We start from the raw sequence: 24,871 nt of genomic DNA, 5'->3' as shown, positions 1-24,871 counted from the left end.
AAGTAAAACATATACATAAAATTATTTAATATAAATTTTCAAAATCTGCATATGAGCGGAACATACATTCTTACACAAGGTTTTTGACATTCTATCTCAAAATAAACTTCTTAGCGGAAATTGGTGAATTTTGAATTTCTGTTTGATCTGAAAAATTCTGGAAAAATAAAATAAATCTAGACTTTCATTTTTTTAGTTTACATTTTTACTATAAAATTCGCTTACCAAAAAAAAAATGGGAAGCATTAAAAATTGCTACTAAATTCAAAATCTAAACTTGTCTCAAATTCTCTTGATTTTTCAGACCAAACGGACAAGTAATAAGTACTTCTTCGAAGTTCTGAAATTGACTAAAATTGATTGAAATCCTCATTTAGAGATTTTGAGAAATTTGCCTAGTATGATGGATAATGATTTTCTGAAAATCGTTATCATGTTTTCAGAGAATGGAGCCTATTGTTTTGGAAATCGAGATGGTACAGTACCCGTCAATGAGATATACACCTTTTTTAGTTCATTTCCTTTTTCAGACCACTTTCAGATGTCTGGAGCTTGGCTTTCAAACTTCCAGTCAATTTGAAAGTTTCAGAGGGTTTAAATCAGACCTAGACTAGAAACTTTGCATTCATGAAGATTTTAAAAAAAAATCTAGTTTTTCAGCTATTTGAGAATTTCGAAAAATCACCTGTTTTTCAAGATTTCTAGTACAAAAGACGCCAAAAAGAACGTCATTATGAATTTGATGAATAGCTGAAAAATTCGCCATTTTCGACAAATTCTGTGAATTCAAAGTTCTCAATTTAGGTTTGTATGTTACGAAAATCAGAATAAGCTCAAAACTACAGTATCCCTCACTTCCTTCTATTCTAGTTTTCCAAACCTTCTGATTCAAAACAATACAGCGAAATCTTGTTTCCCAACACATTTTCGAAAAAAAAACAATACGGCGATTGATCTCTCAATCATCCCATTCTGCCTGTTTCTCCAGGTGTGTGTTACTAAACATTTTGAAGAAAAATTGTGTGTATGTGCGGGAAAAACGAAGGCTGTTAGACCAGGTTCAGTATGTACACATGCATATTTTCATGTTTTAAAGCTTTTCAAACAGTCAGAAACAGGGAGGAGAGGTTCTTCCTGTTGGGACTCAAAATAAATAGAGACAAAAACGGGAGTACGGAGAGGCTAAGGTTAGGAGGGTTTGTGTTTGTGTTTTGAATGCAAATTTTTAGGGGAGAACAAAATTAGAAAAAAGGGGAAAACGAGGGATTCAGGATAATGAGATGTTCAGAAATCGGTTTTTTCTTTGTTTGAAGACAAGAGAGACAAGGGAGGAGAATATACTATTTAAGTTGGTATTGAGCGTTTTTCAGGAATCTGGAGCTCGGCTGTCAAGTTTCTGATCATTCTGAAACTGTATGAGGGTGTAAAACAAACCTAGAATGAAAACTTCGCAGTTGCACATTTTTTGAAAATCATAGTTTTTCAGATAATTGCCAATTTTAAAAGACACAAAGGGAAACTCTTTTCAACTTTCAATCAATTTTTCTTCGTTTCTGTGAATGATATCAAAAATAAACAGCTAACAAAATATTAATGATATTTTAATAAATATTTTATCAATTGGTAACTTTCTTATATTTTTATCAGTGAACGAGATAAATTTGGTCAAAGTATAGACCGCTTAGAAATGACCCCTGTAGTCTTGGTTCTGAAATTGTCTGAACCTTCAAATGCTTTCTATCCAAAAACAATTTCCAGTTTTGATCTTCTCATCACCTTCCCGTTCCACTTTTCATACTGTACATTTTGCATTGTTTACCATATCATCTTTCGTCTTTTTTCTCCATTCTGCCAAAACATTTTATTTGAGAAGGAATGATGATTGAGAACATGAAGGAATGAAATGCATACACGCATAAGCCTTGATCTCGTCTCGCTCGACCACCAGCACCAAACATTTTGAGCCAACAAAAACCGGTGCCAAAACATGCTTTGAAGAGTTTTTGCGCATCGGGCGGTGCTCCGGTGGCCCCCAGTGTAAAAACTAACAGAGAAGCTGGCGCCGGTCGTGACCGAATAATAATAATAATAATACTAATACAAAAATATTATTATTATTATTCCAGAGAGGAGGTGCAGGGAGCAAAAGGGTTGCGCAAGAGAGAAAGAGCAGAAGAGCAGCAAAAGGTGGGCAAACACACGCATGACCCACCAGAGCAACCCCGCCAAAACACCTTGGTTTTCTTTTTGTTGAGAGGTGAGATACGGGGTGGTGGGAGTGTGATTTTCTTTTTTGATGTTATTCAATGCACAAATATTTATCTCTGATGGCAGGAGGGGCAGTGCTCTTCCAGACGTGTCTCTCTGGAAGAACTTGTTTTTGTTCTGGTACGAAAACATACAGTTTTTGGTTGTGTGGGAAATATCGAGAGCACTGGGAACACACACACACATACAGAAGAGCAAAAAACAAATACGTGAGAGTAGCGAAAGAGCAGACAGTTGTACTGGCAAAAAAATTTTGATGGCATGGATAAAGAGCAGGATGATAATGAATCCGATTAAGCAAAACCAAAATAATGATACATTTTTTGAGCCTCCTCAAATATAAAAAAAATATACAAGATATACAAAAACCGTGTGTTTAATTTGATTTTGGTCATTTTTAACATTTTCAGAAGGTTAGAGCTCAGCTACCTGGATTAAAAATTTTGCACTCACAGAATTTTTGAAAATTACAATTTTTCCGCTATTCGCTGATTTTTCAGAAATCGGTCAATAGTATGATTTTGTATATGATTTTGTATACCGGTACTGTATGTACAGAAAACTCAACGAAAAATTGGAATTGGCAAAAACTGAAAAAAAATTGTGGACAGCGGATATCCAGTTATTCAGTCCAGTTTGAAATACAGTATTTTTCAGTGATTCCTAAACTATATAGCCTCTTCAATTAATTTTTAGATCTCAATTTCATACTTCAAAAATCAGGGTCCGTTATTCTCCAAGCCGGTCCTGCTCAGTCGACAAGGATTTTTCACATTTGAAATAAGTTCTGATGTTTCAAACATTTTCACGAATTTTAAATGAAAAAAATTCACCCTTAAAAATTTCTGGCAGAATGAAAAATAACTGAAAAGCCCGCCCAGTGCAAGTAAGATTTTTTAGGAAAACCGATTTTATGTATTTCAAATATCTATGAGATCAGGTTATGATAGAATTACTACAAGCTATAAACAAAAACACAATTCATGATGAGCTCAAAATTTCAAATTTCACAATTCCTTTTCTTCTACAATATCCGCATAACAACTCCTGTCACCACGTTTGATATAGTTTTGTGAGCATAATTGATTCAGAAGATGCTTCAGATGAAGTTTTTGCAGGAACCACTCCTCGATCAGATCCTCGTAGTCTTCCAGAATGGACTCACATCCTTGACGAAGTGCGATGATTTCTGCAGGAGGCTGGTCCCACATCTCGTATGGCATGCCGAGTTCAACCTGGAAATTTTGAAGATTGGCTTTTAAATTAATTGATCTATTACTCCTAACTAAAAAAGAACCAGTATCCGAGAATTGGGTTACTGTAACCGGTGCACTTTGTATGGTAGTAGTTTAGCCGTGTAACCCAATTTACAATGTTGTATGAGGGTAAAGTGTCCGCGGGGCCCCAAATTTTCACTTTATCTCGCATGAGATGACTTACAACAACATAAATTCAATTTATTCGATTAAATTGTTTTTGCGTGTGGAGTGTCGTTGTCTGTGAGATTCATAATTGGTACGTGCGTCCCAACCCGTGTGCATAACAGCGAAAAAGGCCATTTCGCAACAATGGAGACATTGCATTTTAGCGCATTTCAACACATTAGGCAACAGACGGGGATAGGTGTCCTAGTAGGGGAAAGGAAACACGAAACGAAACCAGTTTAGCGCGATGAGAATCCACGAGAAGTCCATTATAACCCTTTGTGTACCTATCCCCTCGATCCAGAGACACATACTGTACATCATAATTATAGCTGAGAGAGAGAGAGAGGTAACTACACCATTTCGGATATGTTCCATTTTGGAAAATGTTGCGATTAGCGAGTGAGGTGAAGTGAGAGGAATAGTGAGAGTCCGGTAAACTTTTTGGCGAATGGGTTGTTTAATGGATTTCAATTACCTTCACGTCCACTTCATACCAGACACACTGTTTCGGATTTGTTGGGAATATGGTGTAGGGGCAGAAGCGAATTTGAGGGACTAGGAATGATCGGGTGATACTGGATGATTTTTCTAGGAGATTATATGATACTGAGCAATACTATTACGCTTGCTGGAGGAATATTTGTACCTGGAGGCACTGGGTAAAGAATGCCAAATGATAATACTGTGAAGCCTGTAATAGATAAGCCTTCATACTGTCAAGTTCGTGCTTTATTACAGGTCTAAAACTAGTTGAGTTCTGCCCAAAAGTAGGATCGAACTGTCTGAATTCTTTACGACAATCAGCAAAAATGAGCTGGCTCATAGACTCAGTATCATTTCATATTTAAATGAGCAAAAAAGAAAATTCAAAAATTTGGAGGAGACCTTCGAGAATATTCTCGTGGCTGGGGACTTTTTCACTATTTTTCAGAGTCCTAGAAGTATTACTAAGCAATTTATTCACAGTGGGGCTCTTGATATTTGGAACATTTTCAATGGTGAACCCGATTAGACACAAGTACTGGACATACCGTAAAACCTGTAATATAGCGCCATGGCTTTTTCGAAGGGGTGTTTTGGGTTGATGTGAGGTAACAAAAATTGATTTCTTACTTATTTAACAGGGTACTAAAATGAAAAGAACTGTGCTAAATTTCTAGATTTCACTATTAATATGTTAATCAAGCATAAAAATTTTGTTTTGCTACCTCCAATCACCTCATAAGGGTGGCGTTGTATTAGAGGGGTCTTCTAATACAAGTGGAGTTATATTACAGTTTTTACGGTAAATAAAGTTAAGGTTGCTTGTTGAATCTGTGAAAACAGAATCCAATGCTTAAATTTTTCAGCCTCTCCGAACTTCACCATCTCACTTTTTGTAGTTTGTTCAATCCTGAACAATCACTTCAAGAGAGTATGAAAACACTAAAAAGAAAGCAAAGAGAAAAGAAATTGGCGATGAATCTTTGACTCCTTTGGGAATTCAAACAAATGAGATAACAGGAATGAATATCTGTCCGACATTTTATCGGAATTAAAATTTTTCTCACTTTCTCATGTCATCATGTTAACCAAGTTTTACTAAAATTCAGAAGAAAAGTACAAAGAGATTTAATGCAGAAGTTATCCATTCGGTGAGTGTATGTATCTTAAAGTACAGCTGAATTCCCTATGGGCTATGAATTTTTTTTGAATCAGTTCGCACGATGAGAACTGGTCGATTTGTCAAAATGCCAGTTGCAAATTTTTTTGTTGGTTTTTTGTTGTTCAACTGAAGTTTTGCACGGTTGCTAGATTTTATCCTTGTTAGCGGTTCCCTAGGCGCGAGTTGGTCTGATCACTGTTCTTCGAAAATTGTAGGGGTTTTTAATCTGTGTATCCAATATTTTGAACTGCGATTTCCATGAAATTTTATTATTGTTTAACCTTTCAACTCACCTTTACTCCTTTGTTCCTCATTTCTTTCAATGTTTCGATAGTCTTCGATGGCGCTCTTGAAAATCGCTCCAATCCACTTTTTTCTTTGTGAATCTGGAATTTTAGAAACGCTTTCTTGGAATCATTTGAAGTTTTGAGGGTTGGCCTTAACATTAAGGTAGTATATGTTATTCATCAAGTTATAGCATAGCTTTTCGAGCAGATGCACTAGTGAGTCACACCGGCGTTGCATTGGTATCGATCGTACTACCTCAAAAAACTAATGATTTTTTTTCAAATTTTTGATTTCATGTGAACATTTTAACAGTGGCGGCTCTAATGAACCTAGGTGTGTATTCCACTTGATTGAAGTAGTTCTTCAGACTGCTGGTAGATCACAAGGTTTCTAATTCTGTAGAAACTCATCCACTACTCGGACGGCTCATTTTATTATGTGGCGAGTAAAAGAACATGTTTTTTTTTTCACGCAGACACTTTACCAAAATCAGAATTTTTATCCCAAATCGATTTCTTATTATTTCTTTGCGAGTAACAGATGAGTTAACTACCACTGATGCTCACTCATTTAAACTTCTTCATATAAAAATACTCACTTTGAACTCATTGAATCCTTCGCATATCTTCTCCGTGAGATCAGCAAACTCCGATGTTAGCCTCTGAAATAAAAAAAAACTCATCAATACAATTTTTGAGACGAAAAATGTATTTTCATGGCTATGAAAATGCACTGGTCTTCGAAATCAACTGAAGGTCACAACATCAATAAGAGTGTTTGATCAGTAATTTATCTTCTTGGTGTTGTGACGATTTTATTAGTTTTTCTTGTAATCTAAAAATTATAAGAAAATAATACTTGTCAGACGAGGGATAGTACATAACTTGGTATGAAATTGGAAGTCGCCTGCTACATAAAATTTTCAGTTTAGAGGTACCAGAAATAGCTGGGCTTGCGATATAAAGCAAGATGCTAGTCTTATTGTTCTTCATCAAATCTAACAAAAAAGTGATGTAGCTTTTTGGTTAGGGTAGGATTTGTCGGCCTAGCGGCGCTAGAAGTTTCAGGCTAGGTCACATGAGCATGCATCTAAAAAACCGACGGTTAGATACAAACAGTAGACCGGCAGCTTTGGAAGCCGGACAGAAGCTACCAGGGCCGATTCTTCTGATTTGCTTGCTCTACAACCGGTAAATTGAAAGTCAGCATTTCATTATAGTCCTATGAGTTTTAGTCGTCCCGAGTTGGCCTCGTTGACAAGTCAGCGGAGACGTTTTGTTGAAAATCACAAAACTCACATTATGCACCTTTGCGGACTGATGGTCGAACTCCATACTAACCAAAGCGCAGATTTCACATTTTGTCGGCATGAAACCGTAGTCTGAAATCAAAATAATGGGAACTCACTTTATTTAACCTTTCGGAACTTACCAGTTTCACTTTTTACAACAAATAAAGGAACCAGCAAAACGAATAGAATAGAAAATAGCTTCATTTTGAAGGGAATAGAAATAAATTTGGTATCAAAAGAAGGCAAATTTTTCTCTCACGCCATTTCTTCCGGTTTAATCAGAGAATTTCCCCAAACTACTCCGGAAATTGGGTTTGAAAGGCCCCTATGGCGTGAAAAATCCTCTGCTAAACAACACGAGAACCGTTATTTCGGAGTGTCGTTTGGAAATTGTGAGTAGTGTGTGACGGAGGGACCAACTGGGGTTGGGAGAAAGAAGGAATTTGGCCGGACCAAACGTCCTCTTAGAACAGCTGTCATTAAGTGAGAGATTACCACTGTACGTTTGAATATGAGGAGGTTGCTGAGAAATCGGAGAGTCGTATATTCAAATGTGGTTTGTCTAATGTGAAAGAGAGGCAATGGTGTTGAGAGGGCGAGCGAGATGGTCCGTGACGTCAAAAAAAAGATATATAGCGTGTAAGGTCCGGATGATTTTGAAAAGGCAAATGTTTGGAAATCAGACTTTCGGGATGCTTTGAAACATTTACTTATGATCTTTTTTTCTAATTTTGGAAGCAAAATAAATTTTGTCTTAAAATCCTAGTCAAAATTGTAGTTCTCACTGTTGGAAAGAACGAAATTTTACTAAAAGAAAAAACTTTACTAGAATTTCGGGCAGTAAGTGAGAACATTTTAAAGCAACTGACTAGGTAACTGAGACCACACACATAAACAACATCAATTAAGTAGCAACACCCTCTAAACCATGCGTATTCGCGTTGGAGTAACTGGTTTCAGACCGGTTTTTGCCTACTTGCATTTATTTTTTCGTGAGTTCTTGTAAACTGTTTGTTAAGGGATTCTGTCAGGTGGTTTATTGAGAAAAAACTAGGATTGTTTCATTCCAGAAAAAAATTCGCCAAACCTGTAAAAGAAGAAGTCCCACAATGTTAATTTTAAGTTCAATTATATCAATTTTTATGAGAGATATTAAAAATTAGTCAACTGATAAATTGTTTGTCATAGTATCAACAACATTCTGTGAGTTGACTTATTTTTTGATATTTCACTCGGTAAATGGGATATATAGGTTCAAAGTTGACGGTTTAGCAGTAATTATCCTATTATAATGTGTACAGTAGTTTTATCTTTTCTTCTTTTTTCTTGTGTTTCAGCTTTCGGCCTTTTTTCAATTGAGTTCTGAACCGGGTTTTTTTGTTCTGTCACATTCTTCATTTTACTTAAATTCAAAAATAAAACTAACAAAAAACTCATGATTTCTCAAAAAGAATTAGTGCCCTTGTCAATTTTTCAAAAAAAAAAAAACATTTCTTTGTGTTGATGTCAGCATAATTTCTTCATTTCAAATTAACATACTGGTTCATGTGAAAAATTCATAAATGCCCAGAACAAAGACAAGTCATTTTAAAATACACATAAATCAATCACACGGATACTACTCTTTTTGACTTTTAGTTTTTCTTTCTTTTTTCAAGCCAACGTCACTTTCTGACCAATCCTTGTATCCACCTCGGATCGTTTGGGCTTTGGAATGGAATCTTGGAAAACTGCTTCGATTGCGGCGGAGTCGATTGCCACGTCATCTTCTTCCAGGCCGTCTTCCTCTACAAAATTGATTCGGTTTGCAGGATACAATATGGTTTTTTGAATTATTGCTAAATATTTCAAAAAATCATACGGTATCCTTTATCTGACGGAACTACGGTAAACATTCTAATAGAAAGACCTTTAACTTCTAACTTCAAGCCAATATATCTCAGTTTCTATCAAGAATATCAGAAAGTGGTAAACTGACAGAATATTCATCATAATATCACCAACATTCTATCAGTTGACCCCTTTTTGATATCTTTCACAGAGAATGAGGTGTATGGGCTCAAAGTGAACGGTTCTTCTCACCTTGACTAATTTGTCGAGCATTATGGAACTGTGCATTTGTAAACAGTAATTGCAAATCTGCACCACTCCAACCATCGGTTTTCTTGGATAACTTTTCAAAATCAATTCCAATAGTGCGGAGCTTCCTTGTAAGCACATTCATAATTTCTACGCGTTCATCCTGGAAATGAAAATAGTGTTTCTAGGATACCCGTTGATTTTTTACCTCTCCAGGATGACCACAATACACATGATGATCGAATCGTCCAGGTCTCAGTAGGGCATCATCAATAAGATCAATTCGGCTGGTACATCCAAGAATAATCACACCTGGAACAGTATAATGTACAGTTCCGGAAAACGCAATTACCGTACCCATGAATAAAATATTAAGAAAACGTGTTGTTCCGTTGATTTTTGACCGTTTTGACCACTTTCAAAAGTCTGTCCTCATTCCAAGCACTTTGAATATTTTAGAGTGTGTAAACTGAACCTAGATGGAAAACTGCATTCACAAAATTTTCGAAAATTCAGCTTTTTACCGATTTGTTAAAGATGCTCCCTTTTGACCCGTTTCTGTACTGAAAATGTGGAAAAGGTCTCTTTCCGAGATGGGCGAATAACTGGAAAACTGGAAGTTAAGAAAACTTCTGTGAACGCAAAGTTTCCAATATATGTCTGTTTGACACCCTCTGAAATTTTCAAACTGATTGGAACTTCTGTGGCCGATCTCCAGACTCATGAAAATAGTCAAAATGTTCGAAAATCAACTGAAAAATACATTTTTGTAGATCTTATCGACTTGTACTGTATATTTTTTCAACATTCTGAGCTTGTGTCGAGGCATTCCCAGTAGTCTTTCTCCCCGTACTAAATAGATTTTCAGAAATATCTAGTTTTACCTTTCATTCCACCTTCTGCTCCATCCAACTCTGTGAGCAACTGATTAACCACTCTATCCGTAACCCCAGTTGAATCATGTCCTCGCTTTGGTGCCAAGGAATCAAGCTCATCGAAGAAAAGAATGCAAGGAGCACACGACCGAGCTCTGAAATTGGAGTAATTTTGCAACAAAGAAAACCCAAAAAGACACGAAATGAGTGGGAAAACGGAAGATTGTTTCCTGATGGGTGGTTATTTTGTACTCTTTTGTGTGTTTTGGTCTAATTATTTAGTTTAAATTTAGCTCAAACTCACTTTTCAAACACCAATCGCACGTTCTCTTCACTGGCTCCAATATACTTTGAAAGAAGCTCTGGACCCTAAAAATCTATGTTTTTTTTACCTTTTTCCGCTATATTTTCCAATCCTTACTTTCACATTGACCACGCTGAATTTCGAATTAGAAATTGTTGCATTGGCCAGGAGAGTCTTTCCACATCCACTGGGTCCGTGAAGTAAAATACCCTTACTAACTGGGACACCCACCGATTCGAATAGTTGGGGATACTGAAAATATTTGAAGTTTAATGTTTTGGATTTTTGGTCATCCAATCATTTTTATTAATTTGTTTTCCCACGTTTGATATAAAACGCCTCGTAAATCTTACATAGTTTTTATTGACTTCTATTCATTTCGTAATTTCTTTTTCTCGAGAATACTTCCCCTTTTCAGAGTCTACCGTAGATTTTATGATGGTTTTTATCGCTCGACTTCCTGAGCACTTTAATACTTCTTCTCATTGCTAAGTGCTCTATGACCGCATGACAGCCTTTCATTATTTTGGATGATTGTTTATAAATTTAGCTGTCATACGGTAATTGAAAGTTTATGAGCCTTAAAAGGGAAAGAGCATTTACCGTATTTTCTCTAATTGAGATCAAATATCTTAATTTGTGTAACAGATATCAAAAAATTGTCAACTGATAAAATATAAGTGATATAATGGCAAAGATTGTATCTGTTGACAGATTTTAAAGATACTTTATAGGAACTGAAATAATTGGGCTCAAAGTTTGGAAGGAAGGAGGATTCATTCGAAAAAGGTTTTTTCTTGAATTATTTTGAAATTCCGATGTTTATTTTGAGCTGATTCCTTTGATTGTTTCTTCGAAATGCTCATTTTTCAGAATCGCAAGATGTCTTTGACAATGTAAGAAATCTACAGTAACCCACGCATCATATGTATTTTGCTCATCTCCTCCCATTTCCTTCCATTTCATGATATGTGCCTGTCTGACGTAAAAAAAAGGCTATAAATCTGTCATTTTTAGCCCCGCCTCCGAGCAACAGCGGCGTAGGCTCTGCCCACCCGAAGCTTGCCGAGTCCTACCAAAAACATTCGGTGTCATTCGACGCGCTTTGTCTTCTTCGGTTCTTTTTTCAAATGAGAAGAAAAACCGAAGAGAACAAAATCAAATTTCCTGCGTTTTTTTTGCTTTTTTTCTTTAGCTCGTTTCAGAAAATAATTCATTAGAAGTCTCTTGAGATATGGTTAATAGTGAGTAATGCCATATTGTGATTAAAATTTTGAAAAGTTCAGGAATCTGGAAAGAGTTAGTAGTAAAGTTTTGGTTCTTGGAAAATCAATTCAGTAATAACCAAAATTTGAACAGTAGGTCAGTGAGAATTGGGAAATCTTAATTTGAGAATTTTTTTCCCAAAAGCCGGGTTTTTTAAATTTCAGTTTACAGTAATTTTCCTGAACTCAACAAGCTACTCACCTTTTTAGGCCATACGATAACGCGTTCCAGTAGTCTCTTTTGCTCAAACATTCCACCGACATCTTCTAATGTTGGGAGTCTGAAAAGGTGGCAAAGATTTTTTCAAAATGTTATTTTGAGGTATTTTCCGCAGTTACCGTAAAACCTCTAATAGAAGGGCCGCCACATTATCAAGTTTGGGCTGAGTTTTCTGATGAAAGATTCGTGATGAAACGAGAGAAGAAAATTATGAGTTGACAAATGTTTAACATTTTTGCAGAGAACCGAGATAAATTGGCTCAAAGTTGGAAGGGTTGTGGCACTTATCCAGGTTTTACGAAATATGGTTAGTTGGACGTCATAAATCCAACCCTAGTTTGTCTTATTGCTTCAAAAGTTTGATTACACATTCATTGAATTGTATTACATCATCATTCCTGACTCATGTTAAAGACATTTTCCTTTGACAAGCATGTTTTTTTCGGTGAGAAACACTTTTGCCAACTAACCAGTATTATTGTTATGTTGATCAAACCGACCACACAAAAACCATATTTTCCTAGTTCTCTACTTTCAAAACCATGAAAGATCAGCAATACAGATATCACACGATGTCTTGCGAAAAATTGACCTTCTCGTTTGGACTTTTTTTGCAAGAAACTTTTAGATTTGCCCTTTTCGGAACGGTTTGGATATAAATATGGTGTGATGTTTCACGGGAATCACTCATTTCCTGGGTTTACATTTTTCTAGGTTTCGAGAAAATCACTCACACTTGATCATCTTCGATTTTTCCTATTTTTCCAGCCACAAAACATTCGAAAGCTTTCTCCACATCAGAAGACTTGACGTATCGAGTACCTGAAACAACTAAATTTAGAAAACACTCCTTTTACTTGTTTTTGTACTGAAAACTTAAAAAAATACACGTGTCCTTCAAAAATCGGCAAATGACTCGAAACTAAGTTTCGAACAAATTTTGTGAATGCAAAGTTTTTAATCTAGGTTTGGTTCACACACTCCAAAATTTCAACGTGATTGGAAGTTTGACAACCGAGCTCTAGGCTTCTGGAAGAAGTCAAAATAAACAAAAAAAACTGAAAAATACGGGTTTCTATATCTTTTTGACCGGCACTGTATAAAAAAGAACTACCTCGAATAGCACATTCCACATTGATACTGGTCGCCAATTTTTCAATCTCACTGAATGTGTAACCATCCGACTTTTGTACTATTTCATTAATCACATCGGAGGACTCCGTTGCATCTAGATAGGTCTCGAAAATGTCTTGTCGATCATCCTGAAAGTTTCCAATTTTTTTTTCATATTTCTTATCAGCCAAATGATCAAGGTGAACAACGTTTTAACCCAGTTTTTCTAAGAAAATTCATATCCATTTTGTTTCGCTGGTTCTGTGATTTGTGTGAAATCATTTTAGAAATTAATAAACTATTACTGTAGAAACCAAACTATAAAACCAGTGTATTTCAAAACATCAGAAACATTTGAAAGTGTGATCTAACCCCATTTGTACAGTTCCCTTTTTCTTCATCATTCCATATCATTCGCTGTTCAGGTTTGTTACGAAACCGAAACATGTAGATCAAAATCAAGTTTCTGACCATCACATCGTCTTCTTCTTTCCTCTCAACCCCTCGTTCTTGCAAAACTAAAGTACAAAGTGATTGCGTAGGACGTCTTGTCGTAAGAAAGCGGGGCGGATTCTTCTTTTCCTCCCAAATTTTTCTCATCTCGCCATTTTCGGCCAACCAGACAAACCACCATCTCAATCATTATATTTTCTTTTTCGTTTTGTATATCTCGAGAAGAAGTTCTCTTATTAGCCATGTAGCCAAAGGTATTATTTGACGTCACAATGAAAGACGAAAACTGGTCATGAAGGTTAATTGGTCATCGGCTGGAATAGCCGAATATTGAAATGGATTGTATGGTATTAGTCTTTTTGAACTCAAACCAGTGTGGTTCGTTCATATTCCAGTAATTGTTGCCAACAATTTCTTGAAACTTGGCATACATATTTGAGAAAAAATAATTTGAAAACTCGCTTTTGAAAAAATGATCGGCTATATAAACAACATGATAAAAGCGGTGAAAACAAATTGTTTTTGTTAAAATTTGAGAAAATGGATTTTCAAAAAAATGTAATAATTTATAACAAATACTTCAAATAAACATCCTTATCTTTTTCAAATAATTTCAAAAATTTAAAAAATACGTTAACTTTCAAAAAAGAATAAAATTTGCTGACGATCATCAATCTGATAGAAGCCTATCATACACCTGTGCTTTGAGCTCAATCATCTTCATTTCCATAAGAGATAACACAAATCAGTCAACTGATAAAACGTTTATCTTAAAATCACCATCATTTTATCAGTTGACACATTTTCGATATCTCTTACAGAAATTGAGGTGGTCGAGCTCAAGGTGCAAGTATAGGGGGTATTATAGTGCTTACGGTATGTCGTATTGAAATAAAGTATTTCCAAATTGCAGTCGTTATCCCTAAATTACTAGTTGGGGCACTGTTAAAAGGCATTTTTGTTTAAATGAAAATGAAAACAAAAACTTTCAAGTCCGAAATTGAAGAAATTCAGAAGACCTGGGTAAGACATTTTTGACCTAATTGAAAACATTTTTAACGCCCCTAGTTGGTTATTTTAATCGAAAATCTCATTAATGCAGTTATAGCGCTTAAAATGTTTCTAAAATGATCTCTCCTATTTTTACACAACGCTACATTCAAGCTAGTTTTCGTTAGCTAATTGACATGTCTCCAAATACCGGTTGGCGGGGAAAAGCATAAGGTGACAGCCAAAATGACCAATTTCTCGCCATACGATCTTGCCCCCACCCACCATCATCACGTCTTCTCCTCCCCCCGTTTTCATTTCCCACTTTTCTGATTCCCGCTAGAATTCCCGCCACTTGTGTCCGGTCCTCTTGTCCCGCCACCTCTACCTCTTTCTCCCTCGCACCACCATCCATATCTATCCAATTCTCAATCTCTTCTAAACGAGGTCATCTCGTCGCTCTCTCTCTTTTACATATCCCCCATGTACTGCCAGAGAAATACAGAATTCATACGTAGTGGTATCTCGGAGAGGAACGGAAAAAGGTGTTGTATGCCCTAATCCTCTTTTTCCCTCTTTTTCTCGCACTATCTGAACCCGTCGGCTTACAATACTATTTACATAGATTTTCTGTAAATAGCGATCTATGTGTTCGGAGGAATAGAAACTTTTAGGATACCTTTTTTGTTTGTCAAATGAACTTTCAGATGTTTTCATCTCCGTCTAATTGTAACTAACACAACTAACTGTACCTGACTCATGTGACCCATCGTCATCAGTGACTTAACTTTAGGAACACCTCCTTATCCCTCTTGTCACCTTTTGTTAAAATTCCTTTGGTTTATTCCCTCGTTTGGTTTCGTTGCACTCACAAACTAACCAATAATAACACAATGTTCAGATATTTGGGTTCGTTTCCTTTCTCGTTCAAGATTTCGCGTTTTATCTCCAAAATGTGGGGTTTTTTGACAGACGTCGCTAGCCACGTCGCAAACTTTGCTGCAAACCTTTGTGATCCAATGACCAAACACTCTCCATTTGGAGAGCCGCTCAACAATGAGGACAAGCAGATTGTTGAAGAAGTCCGACAACGTATTGGACAGAAGATGCATCCAAATGTGAGTTTTTCAGTATTACCGAACTCGCTCTAATAGAAGCCCACCCATACCGTCAAATGTTAAAGATCTTTCACAGAAATCAAGATAGTCGAGCTCAAAGTTGACGGTTCGGGTGGGCTTTTATTAGAGGAATTACGGTGAATTGGAAAAAAACCTTCAAAAAAGTATTTTCAGTTCAACACGGATTTCAATGTGTACCGTTTCGTTATGGCTGCCATGCGTAATCATAAGAAGCAAAGAGACATTGTGAAGCATGCAGTGGAGGCTCTCAACAACCATCTTCGCTACCGTAAAGCTCTCGGTCTTGACGTCGAATACATTCCAACCTTTGATGAGAACCCAATATTCCAAAAGAAGCTCATGCCACGTGGCGAGATTCTGACCAAGACTGATAACCAGAATCGGTTGCTGTGGTACATTGAATACGCTTCAATCACCGTTGAGGTAAGTTTAATAAGATATACAAAAACTTAATTTTCAGTTAACTGTCGGTCATTTTGACCATTTTCAAAAATCTGGGCTTGGCTGTCAAATTTCCGACTGAGATTGAAAACTTTGCATTCACAGAATTATTTGAAAAATTCTCGTTTTTCAGCTAATTGCGAATTTCTGAAAAACACCCTTTTTTTGCGCTGAAAACGTAAAAACCAGGTGTCTGTCAGAATAGCAAAAAAAACTAGGAATTTTCCAATGTGATCGGAAGTGATTGGAAACGTGGCAGGCAAACTCCAGAAAAATGAAATTGGTCAAGCAAACCGGAAACCATCTCAAAAATTCTTAAATAAAACTTTAATGTTTTCCAGAGCATTGCTCACTCTCTTAGCAGCTCAGAAGCCTGCAAATATCAATTCTTGCAATTCGAGCACATGCTCCGTAAGGTTATGGAGCAGGAGGAACGCACTGGCTGCTTGAGTTCTCTTCGCCACATCGTCAACATGGATGGATACGAGATCAATCCATTCACAATGCTTTTTGTCAGCAGTGGAACGTTGGCGTACTACTCTCAGCTGTTCCACTTTGAAAACTATCCAGAGCTGGTGAGGATTATTGTAGACAGATAAACTTATATTTCGGGAAAACACTAGTTTCAAGAGAATACCGTAAAACCTGTAATGGAAGGGCCCATTAATTTTCAACTTCCAGCCAATTTATCTCAGTTCCTGTCAAATATTTGAAGAAGTTGTCAACTGATAAACTATTCATCATAAATTGAACAAAGCTTTGTCAGTTGATACTTTTTTAATATCTCGCACAGGAATCAAGATAATTAAGCTTGAACCTGAGAAGTTTTACGGTAAGAATAATAATTTTCAACCTAGCCAACCTCAATGCTAACTTTGCATATATAATTACATAATTATAAGTATACATACCTCGTCTCCCGTTTCAATTCAGACAAAAAACCAGTTTCCAGGTTACACCAGTCGACATGGTCAACATTGCCACATGGATTCACGTTCCATACAGACTTGCAAAGACGATGATGCCAGCTGGTTTCTCGGAAAAGTTCCGTCTTCACGACAAACATTTCTTGAAGACGCTCACCGCCGATATTAAACCAGAAGACATTCCAGTCAGTCTTGGAGGAACTGATGCGGTGAGCGGACTAATTAAATGACCGAATAAACTAACTTACTGGGTTTTATAGGATATCAAATTCGAAAACGCCGAAAAGGTTGAGCCACATCGCTACTGGAAAGTTGAGAAGGCCGATTTGGTGGAAGCCCTTGAAGGATTCCATATCAACACTGGAAAAAGTCGTCAGGTGGTGATCAATGTCACTCAAGCTCAGAGAGAGCTCAAATGGTACTTTGCCACAGATGCTGACGTCTACTTTGGTGTCTTCTATGAGGTATTAAAAAATAAGATTTTAGATTTTAATAAATTTTTCTATTTCCAGGGCGATTCGATCAATAACAACTTTGAGGAACACCCAAATCTGGACAATTTGGAGATGGTGTACCCATGGTTGAAGATCACAGCAAAGTTGGTTCATGAGAAAGACGGAATCAAATTGAATCGTGTTGGAAGATACCGTATTGTGTTCAACAACAAACACACATGGGTCGCTAGACGATATGTTCAATTCTATGGACAGGTAAGGGAGAGTTTTAGAGCTTTGGAGATCAAAAAGCCTATCAACCGACTACTTTAAGCTCAATTATCTCGATTCCAGTAAAAGAAATCAAAAATGTATCAACTGATGAAATATTCATCATGGTACCACCAATATTTTATTAGTTGACATTTATCTGATAACCTTCACAGGAATCAAGATAATCGAACTCGAAGTGGCTGGTTGATGTGTGCTTCTATTAGAGGAAATACAGCAGGAACAATTTCCAAAAATTATCGATATTATATATATTTTTTGAAACCTGAATTTTCATAAAAATGGGAAAATAATTCAGATCCAAGACGGCGACAACTCCTACAAGCGCCTCTTCACCGATGGTACAATGGTTGGCGCCGAACCACTACTCTAAACCCCCGCTCGTTGATCTATTTTCCTGAGACTCATTTGTTTTCCTTTTGCCAACCATGTATTTTTTTTTCTTCCATACTTTTTCCTTTATAATAACTTGCGTAATACTGTAGAAACACAAAAACTTTTGAAAAAACCCAAAAAACATTTCCTCTTTCTCCCCGAACCTTTGTCACCCCCACAAAACGTTTTTCGTACTTTTCCAGCATTCACTGTCCCATCTTGTCATTAAAAAATATTCGGATTAGTAATAAATCATGATATTTGGAATGATTGAAATTTCCACAAACCTTTGTCAATGGACCCAACTCAATTTTCCGCGAAATAATCGGTCTTGCCCTCATAACTTGCTCCACAAATCCGTCGTTCAAAGATGACAAGCGTTGGGCCACAAGGACCACACTGACGCCAGTTGTTCGCAATTTCTGACTGAGCACTGCAAAAGATATGTAAGTGGGATTATCAAAAACTCTCAACTAACCTGACACAACTTTCTCCATTGCCAGGTGCCTTTGTTCCTGATCGATTTGTGGCAGGATCACATCAAAATCGTCCAGAAAAAGACACGATGGCTTTTTGACCTCTAGCTCTGTCATAGTGTCGTTTAATAGTTTTTCTATAATGTCAGCAGATCTTCCTAGAAATGATTTTTTTAAATTTTATTGTTTTTAAATTTGAAAAATTACCTTTCAATAGTGCACAAGGTATCAATTTGCAAAATGTAACAGATGAGTTATAGGAAAGTCGTCTCGCCAACTTTTTGATGAATGTAGTTTTTCCGGATCCTGAACTTGAAAAAAAAATAAAAAATTCGCATTAATTAAGAACAAACCATTCCCTCCTAACACCATCACGTGTCGTTTTTCGTTGCGACAAACTTTGTCCAATTCTGACAGCATTTTTGAGTGGCTTCTGGAAAAAGCAAAAAAAGAACGTGAGAATAGAGACATCAAAGTGGTAGGTAATTGAATTCTAGCACCAGACAAGCAAAAAGATAAGAAGACTAACCCAATTTGCACAAAATTTTCCGATTGTACCAGACCAAAGTTCTCAATGTGATTCGTTCCGTTGGTTGGCTCGGTTTTTGGAGTTTCCAGAGTTTCCGAATCGTCTGGACGTCGACGACGACGTTTAGATGCTTCGGATTCGCTGAGTTTTTGTTTAGGATCCGTGATTTTCTGAAAAGGACGAGATGAAAATATGATAGTAGTCTTTGGAAGGTTTGTACATTTTGCAAAACCATTTTAATTTTAACATATACCGTAAAACCTGTAATAGAAGGGTTCTGAAATTTTTTTTACTTCGAGGACATGTATCTCGGGTTTTGTCAGAAATATCAAAAAGTGGTCAACTATTGAAGTGTTCGTTATAATATTATAGACGTTTTGTCAGTTGACCACTTCTTGATATATTTCACAGGAATCGAGATAAATGGGCTCAAAGTTGAAGGATTGGGTGGCCTTCTGTCAGTGAGATCAATTAATTTATTTTTTTACGATAATTTCATTTCAATAATCTTTTTATATCACAACGTCTGAACATTTTAACAAAAATCAGCCATATTCCCATGATACCTAAATGTTCCGTAAATTATGTAGTAGAAATATCCACTAGCTTATAACTTTGAGCCAATTTATCTCAGTTCTCATTAAAGATATAAACACATTGTTAACTGATAAAATGTTTATATTAATATCACGACCATTTGATCAGTTAACATATTTTTGATATCTCTCACAGGAACCGAAATATAGAAGCTTAAAATCGACGAATTCGGTGGCCTTGAAGGGTTAACGGAATGTTTATTCATAGAATTTGACTTGCCATTTGAACCCACTTGCCTCAGTTCGTGTCTACAGCAATCCCAAAACACGCCTACCTTGTATATCATCTCCGTAGTTATATCCAACAAAAAGCATGTGCTCTCGGTGACCCGCTTCACTAATCCTTTGATACTTGGAAGTACTTTCACACGGATCGCTTTGTCTGAAAGTTCATTACTTTTTGTGTCTTTTATTCCAAACACTTTCCCAACCATCTAGAGAAACATCAAGTTCTGTTCCTTCTACAGATAGAAGAATTGGTTTTGCTTGAACTTTGGCGTGTAGTGACTGTGTTACAAGATTTGTCATTTCGAACTCTTCAATCCATTGGAAGGTCTAAAAATAGGATTATTACATATTCAATTTTCTCTTCCTCTTACTTCCTTCTCCATCATCACATCGCAATATCTCAGTGTGCAGATTCGATCCTCAGGAACCTCATAAATTTTCACATTCACATATGGCTCCAAACTTCCGCTTCCATCAACACAATGATAGCGGTTGGTGAGCTGCAAAAAAAGCGCAAATCTTTTGTTTTTTGTTTCTCTCTTCTCCGGTGAGAGTGGTTTTTCTTTTGTTTTCCACCAACCTGCAGTGAGTCGAACATATGGGCCAATGAATCGTTCAGCACATCATCATTTTTCTTTAGAGTCGTTGTGTTGGTTCGGTGTAGGTAGAAGAATTGACAAGATTCTTGTTGTTCATTACGAACAAGAGAGCGGATTTCCACTATGCCTTTTTCAGGATATGGGCAGTTTTCTGTATTCGGTTTGTTTGTTTTTTTAAAGTAGCATAATCACAAGGGAACCTTAGCACTCCGTAAACTCAGATTCTGATGAAATTTGCGGAATAGGTTATAGTCTTTCTAGAAACCTCTGAAATTCTTAAAATCCGCTTGCCAGTATCAACCGAGTTATACCAAAAATCGAAAATCGCCTTTTCAGTGAAAAGTATAGGTTTTCTCAATTTATAGGACTTTTTAGAACATAAAATTTGTTACGTTATGAAAAAATTTAAATTAAAAATTTTTATTTTTATTTTGAAAACTTTCATTTTTTGAAACGTTCTATAAGTTGAGAAAATCGTTTTTAAAAATTATTTTTTGCACTAAAAACGAGATTTTACTAACAAGGGAACCTCAACACCTCACAAACCCAGATTTTGATGAAAATTTCAGGATATGTTGTTCTAGACATCTCTGAAAATTTTAGTATCCGCCCGCCAGTTTCAGTCGAGTTATATCAGTTTCAGAACCAAAAATCGCTTTTTCAGTGCAAAAGCAGCGTTTTCAAAGACGATTTTCTCAAGTCCTAGGACGTTTCAAAGCATGAAATGTGTTGTGTTATACTCAAATTTTAATGAAATTTGATATTTCAAACTTTTTCTCATGAACAAAAATAATTTTATTTTTGGATTTTTTCACGGTTTTCCAGATTTCTTCGAAAATCGAAAAAAAATTCTGAGAAAAAGTTTGCAATATCAAATTTCATTAAAATTTGAGTGTAAAACAACAAATTTCATGCTTTTGAACGTCCTAGGACTTGAGAAAATAGTCTTTGAAAATTCTGCTTTCGCACTGAAAAGGCGATTTTTGGTACTGAAACTAATTTAACTCGGCTGAGACTGGCAGGCAGGTACTAAAATTTTCAGAGATGCCTAGATAGGCGATGTTTAACATATCCTGAACTTTTTATAAAAATCTGGGTTTGTGAGGTGTTGTGGTTCTCTTGTAAAACTGATATAACTCGGCTTTAACTGGCGCGCGGGTTCTAAAATTTCAGAAGTGTCTGGGCTATTTTTGAAATATTCAGAAATTTTCATCAAAATCTGGGTTGAAATGTGTTGAGGTTCTCTTATTAGTTCCCTACTAACCTTTTCCTGAAATGTATAACGTATTTTTGTCGATTTTATCCACATCTGTCTTTAACCAAGATTCCACAATTTTTCTAGGCAGCACTCTCCCAACAACTGGTGTCTTCTCTAGTTGTATCACATAGTTTGACAAAAATGCCTGGGTACTCAAGTCTTGGACAATCTGTAATTATTTTCTCTTGAAGGATTTCGATGACTGACTCCTTACACTTGACACTTTTTTGGCCATAGTTGCTTTCTCATCAGATTGAGATCCTTCGGTGACTGTTTGCACGTGTAGCTCAGTTTGATTAGTTAGGATCACAGGATTACTGGTAGCCGGCACGATATTCACTGAAATTGGTTGATGTCATTAATGCTAATCTTTCGAAATCCCTTAAACTTACAAATCCGAAACTGCACATACACTCCGGGGCTTAGGAAATGAGGGATAATCATGTTTTGAGACACCAGCCGGATTTGATTCAGAAACTCATTCTCGATAGTAGCTTGTGATTGAGCCTACAAAACAAATTCGTTCATTTATTCAGTTACCCTCCGTCGTTTGCCGACCACCCCGTTTATTTTTCTCATTTCCTTCTTTTTATTTTTCCCTTTATTCACTCACAATGACAGAGTAGTCGTCGACGGTCCTTGGAGCAACCTCGATGTAGGAACAATAGGTTTTGTTGGCTATTTTTTCAAGGATCACCTGAAAAATGGCTTGTTGTGGAATTCTGGAAATTTTTTTGAAGAATTTTGCTGTTTTCTAATGAAAACGTTTACGAATATGACCTCTGGAGATTGTTGGAATTATTGGCAATTTTGGAATTATTGGCAAATTGGCTTTGGTTGTTCGGCTTCTTTAAGAATTCGCAAAGAAAAATTTTGCTTGCTATTTACACCTGCTTTTCGGGATAGTATAGTTTTTGGAAAGCTACTTCTCCACCAAAACAGTGATAGTGAGGCTTTGATTGATCTCTTCGTACGTCACTTCTCCCCTAATCTCTTCTAATCATCCTCCCCCCTAGTTCCCACCCTCTTTCTTTTTTCTCCTCGAATCTCTGGAAGCCTAGTCATTAGTTAGGTAGAAATAATTTTACTAAACCCCACAACCACTTTCTCCTCTCCCCTATACATTTTCGCTTCCCACAATTCTCAAGTTACACATACACACATCGTCGTCTCATTTTCTCCTATCCTTTTCCCTTTCCTTCATTTTATGTTCCCCAAATGTCCTATACGTTTCATTACCTCCTGTCGTTCCTGAAATCCGGAGACCTCCGCGAAGACGGAATTCACAAAAACATTGGTGAATGGTAATTGTCCGAATAGTTGAAGATCACAGTAGATGTTCGGATTTTCGCAGCTTCTCATTCGAAAACTTCCCAAGGTGGGGCCATTGAATTTCTAAAAGAAAATTGTTCGTTTAGAATAATTCTTGCTCCGTATAATTTAATAAAACTTCCAAACAATGGTTCTTTTCGTTCCGTTCATTTCTCTATGCCATCTGTACCACCTTTCACCACAAATTTCCGTTACCTCTATTCATTGCGTTGTTTTCGTTCCACCGCTTCTTCCCCCCGCCGCGCTTACCTCGTTGACCAATGACAAATCATTAGTGGCATTGATGGCTGTCAGCAGTTTAGCATACCCAAAGCAATTACTCAGTGAATGGAAGCTGACGAAAGCCGGATAGCTTTGATTCATTCGTTCGCTCGTTTTATGTCTATTTTTGCCTCTGACGTTGTTGTTGTTGTTGATGTTCCCTTTTTGGTGATAGTGGGGGATTGATCACTTGTTTTTTGGCTTGAAGATATAGTTTTTTTTGGGAAAATTAAAGACAAATCGAGAAGATAAAGATACAGCTTTCCCCAGTTTTCATCGAAATGAAAACCAGAGGTCGTAAAATTTTTTCACGATTTGAATGTTTCTCAACAGTTTGCTTCCTGTTTCATTTTTAGTTGTTTTTTTTAATTTCTTTCGAAAATCACACAAATTGGAATTTAAAAAAAAAATACAAAAATTTGAATCAATCACATTTTTGTACTTTCTACAATATTTAAAGGCAAATTTATTTCTAGATTTTTAAGAAATTCCAATTTCGTTGAATTTTCAAGTTTGTGAAAGATTATCTTTGAATAATAGCTTTTTTCAAGAAAAAAACAAACCGGAAAAATGCCAAAATATTTGGAATTCAAGAAATTCACAAATTTTGGAATTCAAAAAAGTTCAAAACTATCACAAACGCTAGATTTTAAGAAATTGTTTTATATTTTTAAAATGCTCAAATTTTAGAATTTAAAAAGCACAATTTTTGGAATTCAAAAAATTGCAAATTTTGGAATTTAAAAAATTCCAAATTTTGAAATTGAAAAAGTCAAAATTGCGGAATTTAAAAAATCTAAATTTAGGAATTTTTAATATTCACAAATTTTGAAAATTCAAAAAATGAAAAATGTTTGTAAATTGATAAATTCCCAATTTTAAGAATTTTTAAAAATTCACTAAAGTTTGGAATTTAAGAAATACTCCAAATTTCGAATTTAAAAATTTCATAATTTCTAGACATTCAATAATCAATAAACTTTGGATATGAACAAATTCAAAAAGTTAACAATTTTTAGACATTCAAAATGAATAAACGCAAAGGATGTAAAAATCAAAAAAAGAAAGGAACTACAAAAAAAATGACGTTCTTCTTCTTCAAAAGCGTATGTCGTCTATGTCCAACGGTACATACACACTGTCTTATCAGTAATAAGGTCTTCTCTGTTTTGGTGCTACGCTGTAGTTGCGTGGTGCCGTAGTAGTGACCTTCCCTCGTCTCCTCAATCTGTAGTTCTATGCAGATTTCGTTATTCTGATAAGATAAAAGGAGTTAGTGGTCCATCATTTTTTTTGCTATGACCGTATTGTGTTTTTCATTATGTTTTATGATTCCGAACTGTTATCACATAAAAATAATTTTGCTGACAATTACATTCAGATGATATTGTCAATTTTGACAGGTAAAATCGATGCTTGATAGTTGCCTCGTCCTGTGTTCATTTTCATTTAATAAAAATTTGGTTTTGCCAATTTTGAGCATATTTTTGATTTCGTTAACAGGTTCTAGAACATTCTGGAGCAGTCAAACTTGATTCATTTATGATTTCACTGACTTAATTATGTTTGATCTTTGTAAAAAATCTAATTCACCTGTTAGTTTATCTGTGAATTTATTAAGAGTGGGTGGTAGCCTGAAAAGTTTTAGTTCTGGGCAGTTTAGCAGCGTGTTGCAATTTTCTCGGTTTTCCGGATTGCTGTATGAGCAATTCAATTAAAATTAAAAGATAGTGTTGAAAATATCAATTTTAATGACTTCTGAATATGT

At 36.0% G+C, this 24,871-nt stretch overlaps 4 protein-coding genes across 4 annotated transcripts; 1 reads left to right on the top strand and 3 right to left on the bottom strand.

The window, feature by feature from the left end:
• Positions 1 to 3,275: 3,275 nt before the first annotated feature.
• Positions 3,276 to 7,123, bottom strand: CBG07243 (the record flags this gene model as incomplete). Its single annotated transcript, XM_045240680.1, has 5 exons — positions 3,276 to 3,503; positions 5,634 to 5,726; positions 6,227 to 6,289; positions 6,927 to 7,009; positions 7,060 to 7,123. The coding sequence occupies 5 exons, from the start codon at positions 7,121 to 7,123 to the stop codon at positions 3,276 to 3,278; spliced, it is 531 nt and encodes a 176-aa protein (XP_045093580.1).
• Positions 7,124 to 8,572: 1,449 nt separating this feature from the next.
• CBG07244 lies at positions 8,573 to 14,506 on the bottom strand (the record flags this gene model as incomplete). Its single annotated transcript, XM_045240679.1, has 10 exons — positions 8,573 to 8,706; positions 9,002 to 9,161; positions 9,207 to 9,310; positions 9,883 to 10,028; positions 10,178 to 10,242; positions 10,295 to 10,429; positions 11,645 to 11,723; positions 12,397 to 12,484; positions 12,777 to 12,924; positions 14,504 to 14,506. 10 exons carry the CDS (start codon positions 14,504 to 14,506, stop codon positions 8,573 to 8,575), a joined length of 1,062 nt encoding a protein of 353 aa, XP_045093579.1.
• Positions 14,507 to 15,171: 665 nt separating this feature from the next.
• CBG07245 lies at positions 15,172 to 17,822 on the top strand (the record flags this gene model as incomplete). The annotated part of the gene is made up of 6 exons (XM_045240678.1): positions 15,172 to 15,336; positions 15,511 to 15,780; positions 16,140 to 16,373; positions 16,751 to 16,933; positions 16,985 to 17,434; positions 17,748 to 17,822. 6 exons carry the CDS (start codon positions 15,172 to 15,174, stop codon positions 17,820 to 17,822), a joined length of 1,377 nt encoding a protein of 458 aa, XP_045093578.1.
• Positions 17,823 to 18,297: 475 nt separating this feature from the next.
• On the bottom strand, positions 18,298 to 23,205 carry Cbr-prx-1 (the record flags this gene model as incomplete). The annotated part of the gene is made up of 14 exons (XM_045240677.1): positions 18,298 to 18,458; positions 18,508 to 18,606; positions 18,654 to 18,733; positions 18,830 to 18,999; positions 19,695 to 19,807; positions 19,857 to 19,980; positions 20,025 to 20,153; positions 20,234 to 20,403; positions 21,517 to 21,679; positions 21,725 to 21,849; positions 21,903 to 22,017; positions 22,124 to 22,207; positions 22,750 to 22,905; positions 23,092 to 23,205. The coding sequence occupies 14 exons, from the start codon at positions 23,203 to 23,205 to the stop codon at positions 18,298 to 18,300; spliced, it is 1,803 nt and encodes a 600-aa protein (XP_045093577.1).
• Positions 23,206 to 24,871: the final 1,666 nt, after the last annotated feature.

This window comes from Caenorhabditis briggsae, assembly GCF_000004555.2.
Source record: "Caenorhabditis briggsae complete genome, chrX, whole genome shotgun sequence".
NCBI classification, from domain to species: domain Eukaryota; kingdom Metazoa; phylum Nematoda; class Chromadorea; order Rhabditida; family Rhabditidae; genus Caenorhabditis; species Caenorhabditis briggsae.
The sequence above is the reverse complement of the archived record's forward strand: the minus strand, read 5'-3'. Positions and strand labels throughout refer to the sequence as shown.